The following is a 6,000-nucleotide window of genomic DNA, read 5'->3' on the forward strand; positions in this document are numbered from 1 at the left end:
ATCCTGACAAGTACTACACTGTAAATTCAGGCATAGTAAAGATAAGGTCTTCCTCACAGCTGTATTTTAATACACAAACATACACATTTCATGACTATTAATGCAGTACTATTTTAAGGAAAGGTTACTGATTCGTAGCAAAATATATTACAAGTGATACAAAAAAAGAGATTCTGCCGTTTTTGATTTTACATTTCTGTAGTGACTAGCCCTGCACAAGGCTCATCCCAGCGGGTCAGTGTTGAAAACAGGCCTTATAAATCTAAAACGCATGAACGTCACCCAAGTTTTTGGATGGCAAATCTTTCACTCCACTTGAAATCCACTTGGGTCCTAAAAGAATTTGGGTCAAACGGAAAAACAACTTACAGAATTCACCATGCAATGACTGGCGCTCAGCTACGCAAAGACTAAAGGAAAACACTTTTTGGAGCTCACGCGTGACGCTGCAGAAGTAAACTAGGAACAGCAAGAGCTCATCTCGAAACAGCTTTTCCCTTCGCTGGCCCAACAGAGGCAGCTGCCTGCACATTAAACCGAACGCAAGCTCTGCTACATCTCAGGGAGGCACCCATGCATCGCCGCTCGCTTTCGGTCTCTGCAATGCCAGGCACCGGTATAACCGACCTAGCGCGGGACGTTCAGTGTCACCCACTTACAAAGTGACACTCTGCTTCCCAGCATTCGCTAAATTACTGAACACACAAAAATTTACAGATGCATCAACTTCTCTTTCTTATTTTTATGTTCTAAAAAAAAAAAAAAAAATCCAAGACAATAATTCTCTCACAAGCTCTCTTAGGAAAACAAAAGGAAAAGATCCAAATACCAGCTCATGCAAACTTTTTAAAAGAAGCTGGTTTCGTTCAGATTAGTACATGTAACTGATTTCAACATTTCGTGATCGCCTCATATAGCAAATGCCAGCCTGACATTGAAGTGTTGAGTTACTGCGCCGTATTTCAGAATTTATCTTAGGGTCAAGTTAATGTTTGAAAAGAAACAAATGCAGCTGATAGCGCTGGGTAAACAGTGACCGTTTCTGTTTGGGATCACGCCTGCTCCTGTTTGCCCTGTATATGGCTAGGAAAAAAAAAAAAAAAAACAAACCCTCACAAAACCCCCACAACTCCTTCCTACTGTGGGATCACCCCAGCTGCAAAGTACTATGAAAATTATTAATTGCATAAACTGATCTCAACACCTCATGGTTTCATAGCGATTGGTCATTTAGAGCTTAGGATCCTGAGAGAGAGTTTTTAGGGAAGCAAAGCATTGATCCGAGAACTAAAAAAAAACCAATTTAAAAATAAGTGTACAAACACATCAGCTTTGACAGTTTCCCATACTAAGCATCTGGCTTGGTATGATTTGGAACAGGTCATCTAACCAAAGAGAAAAAAAACAACAACAAAAAATAAAAGGCCACAATCTGAAATCTCTCTGAACGTGCCCGTCTCTCACTGAGGGAGAAGGAAAACCCAGATACCTTGCCTTAAACAAAACACGGTCAATTTTTATAGATAGAGCCTTAATTCTTCCCTTGTGAAGAACAGCATGATAAACTTTTCTTCTGTTGTGCTGGGCTTTTAATCGAGATACACAAGAAGAAACAGCATGCCCGATTCTATTATTGATTTATCCAAGTGATTTTGAAAAACGTGAAGTGTGTTCAAGGAAGCTACAATATTCACAATACAGCCGAGAAATCACTGTGTTAAGGCAAGGCCAGCTTTTCACAAGAACATGCGACCATTGCTCCTATAATTCAATCTATTAATTCTATACTCTCAGACCAAGTAATAATAAAAATGCATTTATTAACTCCACGGGAGTTAATTGCCAATTTCATCAGAATATAGGCACAGATGTAAGATGGAAACAGTCAGTCATAAAAGCACTACATGTTAACTGAGGTTTTTTCACACATTTGACAGTTCTGAAAGTTACTAAGATACATGGCAGCAGATTCTTCCTCCCCAAAACCCAGGCAACTATAGTGGTATATTTTTTCTCAAACATAATACCAAAAAATGGTGCATATGGGGAAACAAAAGGGAAAGCATCGTTAAAGTTCTTCAGCTTTCCTCACTCTCACGGGGTAAGCGAAAGACCAAGAAATCCCACGAGCAACACTAAATACTGTTATTCCAATTAAGCAAATTCATATAGGTTCCCCCTTTTTGTACTTTGTGGGAACCTATTCAAACTTACGACTCACAAAGGCAAGAAAAAATATTGCATGTGGACCTGTAAGTCTATAAACCCCAGTTTAACGATAAAGCCCATGCAGAGCCTATTCCACCTATGCTTCACATCCCAGTCCCTTGCCTTCCACTAAGTGCAAGGTCAGAACAGTTATTTTCTCTGTTTGTGCTTGCAGACGACTGACTTATTTATAGTAAATTTCCTGTTTTTCCAGCCTTGTAAATGTCTTACAAAATAGACAAGGCAATAAAACGTATACATTTCCAGGCTAATATTGCCCTAGCACTTCAGCACCAGTTGATTAGGCACTGAGAACTGGGAAGAGGAGGAGAATCGTAGTTAAAAATATGTTTATAATCTTATCTTCACACTCCTTCGCTGTCTGCTCTAGTGCCACACACCTCCGCTTGAATGACAGTTGCCATCCCCATAATGAGATTTTTAATCAACATAGAAGTAATTCATTTTAATTAAAACAGTCTCCTTTTCTACGCAGATGATCCTGATTCACGAGGGAGTTCCCCGCTCTGCGCAGAACAGCGTGCAGATGCCAGGCTATCATTGACAGGCACAGGGAACTGCTTTCCAGGCCACAAAAATATTTAAAGATTTTTTTTAAAATTACTGTCTAATAAAGCATTAAAAAAAACCAAGGGGCAGGGAGGGGAGGAGAAGGGAAGCTACAATCCCAGTAACCAGGGGCTTGGTTCTCACCTCTGGATGAGGATGGTCCAAGGTTCAAGCTCCTGCCCTGACTCCAGGCAGGGGTTTGAACCTTTTTCTCCCAAGTTCCAGGTAAACCCAACCAGTATGCTAAAACTCAGCTCTCTGCCCCTTCTTTTGACCATACCCTGGAGCTGAGACACATTTACCACTAACTTCTGTCATTGCTTGTATATTCCCATGACATGTTTCTATTTAGATTAACTAGTGTTGCCAAAATAACAAAAAGTTTAATCACAAACTGCTTGGTTGGGAAGGTGTTGGTTTTTTTTACACACCTTCTTTCATGCACCAACACCATCACATTGCAACATCAGAAGCTGTATTTTAACACTTCTGGTAAAACAATCAGTATGCAAAAAGCAACCTGCCTCATTTCCTCATACTTTTCTTCATGCTTTTCTCCCCCTCCCGCCTGGGCAGGGAAAGCAGCAGGCTCAGTTTCCAGCCCCACTTCCCAGTGAAGCCGAGAAAACGCAGCTGGGAAAAATACACATTTGTTTAAAGAAAACTGTTTTTATTGGGAGTTCGACACTGTTTGCTGGAATATTTCTCTTGAAAATGCCTAACAAGTAGCCGTCCTTTGGTACATCAGCTCCGGGGCAGTTTTGAGCTGACGCTGCCCCTGTGGAAGGGGAGCAGGTGGCGGAGGGGGACGGCACAGCTCAGCTCCTCTCGACACCCATCGCTGCCACCCGCTCCGCCACCGGAGGTTTGCAGGATGGCTGTGAAACAAGTGCCTGCAGCCCTCCGGCTCAGCGTGTCAGTGAGGCTGGGGACAACTCTTCAGGTGACGGTCCTGCCAGCCGGCCACAAATCTTGTCCGCAGCAACCAGCTGGGCTGAACCAAGAACAGAATAAAAACCCTCTCGCACCACCAGCCACAGCAAAACCCCCAACTTTGGGACGCATAGGTGCCTGGATGACAAAAACTGTCCCCTAAGGAATCTCTTGGGCGACTCAAAGAAAACTTCCCTCCCTTCCTCCATCGCACACACCTGCGGGTGTCCGGCTGCAGCCCTGCTCATCCCACCCATCCAACCAACCTCCGAGCAGCTGCGGCAATGCTAACAGTTTCCTAGTACTAAATTCAAGTCCTGCCCTGGAAACGACGAGCCCATTAGCCAGGCCTCTCAGGCTAACCTGTTGAGCGACTGTTGCGCGTACACGGATGTGAAGTGGCTTTTTTTTAATCTCGCATGGGAGGACTCTTCCTATTCCTCTTCCCCAGCCAAACGGGAGAGCTACCTGTGCATGCCTTCACCTGTGCGCTGCAGGGCTGGGAGCATGGATGTGCCCTCACCTAGGGCAAAGCGGGGGGGGGGGAGCACCCCCGAGCTGACTTTGAGCCAGAGAGGGGAACTGCCCTCGCAGGAGTGTCACAGCTTGTCCCTCCCCAAGGCAGGCGGCCGGCAATCACATGCTGCACTTTTTGAAGAAGACTCCAGTCGTCACCCAGCAGCGTGGCTGCTCGAAAGGATGCTCAGCTGCTGGAGGAGGGAATCTCCCTCACATTCCCCCAGCTGCGGGTTTGCCCTGGCCGCGCCAGGGGTCAGCCCCGGACACGGGGCTCCCCCCGACACCCGCGGATGCCCCCGCAGGGAGCGCTGGAGGCTCCGTGGTGCCTTAGGGAAAACCTCCCGCAACTGCTCGCTGTGCTTAACGCAGGCCAGAAAACTGCAGGGAGACTCAGGACCGAGTCAGGACGCGAAGGTGCCTGCGCCTAAGCGCACACGGCAAAGGTGCGCACACTCGTGTGCGCAAACGTACGCGCAGACACACGCAGCGCCTAACTCCTTTCGGGGTCCTGCGCTGCCCCGAAGGGCTAATGCTCGCCTCCCCGCTCCGTCCCGCGCTCGCCCTCGGCCACCCGGCACCACCCTTCACCTCCCCCGTGGGCAGCGCGGAGCGGGTCCCCCCCGCCCCGTCCCGTCCCTCCGCGGCCGCGCTCGCACCTTGTCGGACGGCTTTCACCGCGATGGGGTCCTTGCAGCTCCGGATCACCTCCAGCACGTCGTAGCGCGGCAGCCCCGAGACGCGGACCCCCTGCACCTCCAGCAGCAGCTCCCCCTCGCTCAGCGCCGCCTCGCCGTCCCCCGACACCGCGCCCGCGTAGGGGAACTCGCCGTACTCCGCGCCGCCGAGCAGGGCGAAGCCCAGCTGCCCGCCGGGCCCGCGGGTGAGCGAGCACTGCCGCACCCGGCTGGCCCAGTGGTTCTTCTTCTGGACGACCCGCGACATGGTGCTGCGCGGCCCTCCGCGCCCGCGGAAGCGCGGTAAGCAGGTGCGCAGGGGGCGCCGACCCGCTGCCTCATAGACCGCGCCGCCGCCGCCGCCGGCCCCTCAAGCCATCACCGCCGGCGCCGCGCCCCGCTCCGGCCGCGCACGGCCCGCATGGCTCCGCGCCCGCGGAGGGCGCGCGCCCGCCTCCCGCCCTCCCCCTCCCGCCTTATTAAAAAAAAATTGGGGGGGGGGGAGGAGAAAAAGAAAAAGCGCTGAAAAAGCAAATCCGGCTGGTCCTCGCGCTGCTGCTTCGGTTTGCCGCCCCTCTCCGCGGGCGCTGCGCGGGGCGCGGAGGCGGCGCGCGGCGCCTTTAAGGCGATACAAAGACCCGCTTGTTTTGTTACACTTCGCCCCGTCCCGCTCCGCCGCGCTCCGCGCCGCCGGCGCAGGCGCCCTCGCTCAGCCCGCCCCGCCCCGGCCCGGCCCCCGGCCCCGGCCCCCGCCCGCTCCCCGCCCACGGCACGGCCCGGCACGGCACGGCCCCCCCGCGGGCGAGCACCGGGCCGGCCTCGCCGCCCCCCCCCCCTCCCCCCCCCGGTTGCCCCGGTTCGAGGGGCCTCGCTCCCACGGACAAGTTTTCCGAAGGGTGGCTGCGCACCCCGGGCGGAGCCTTGGGTGAAACCCTCAGCAGAGAGAGCTCACGGCTGAGCAGGGGCTGGGGAGCGCGGGCGGGTCTCCGCTCCGCCGAGAGCCCCTCCAGGAGCTCAGCCCCTGGAGATGCTCGTGTTTCGGGGGGAAAAGAGGGATGCTAATCCTTTGCTTTCCCGGGAGGATTTCTAGGATTTT

The 6,000-nt window shown here is 51.9% G+C and overlaps 1 protein-coding gene across 8 annotated transcripts in view; it reads right to left on the minus strand.

The window, feature by feature from the left end:
- MAGI1 (membrane associated guanylate kinase, WW and PDZ domain containing 1) overlaps positions 1-5,172 on the minus strand; it is a gene marked incomplete at its 5' end in the record, with an annotated part of 358,756 nt that extends 353,584 nt beyond the window's left edge. For all 8 annotated transcript variants that reach the window (XM_082321191.1, XM_082321192.1, XM_082321194.1 and 5 more), the window contains one exon: positions 4,887-5,172. In XM_082321191.1, coding sequence (XP_082177317.1) covers positions 4,887-5,172 — 286 coding nt within the window. The remainder of the gene's footprint in view (positions 1-4,886) is intronic.
- Positions 5,173-6,000: the final 828 nt, after the last annotated feature.

The sequence above is a fragment of the Platalea leucorodia genome, assembly GCF_965183815.1.
Source record: "Platalea leucorodia genome assembly, chromosome: 9".
Taxonomy (NCBI): domain Eukaryota; kingdom Metazoa; phylum Chordata; class Aves; order Pelecaniformes; family Threskiornithidae; genus Platalea; species Platalea leucorodia.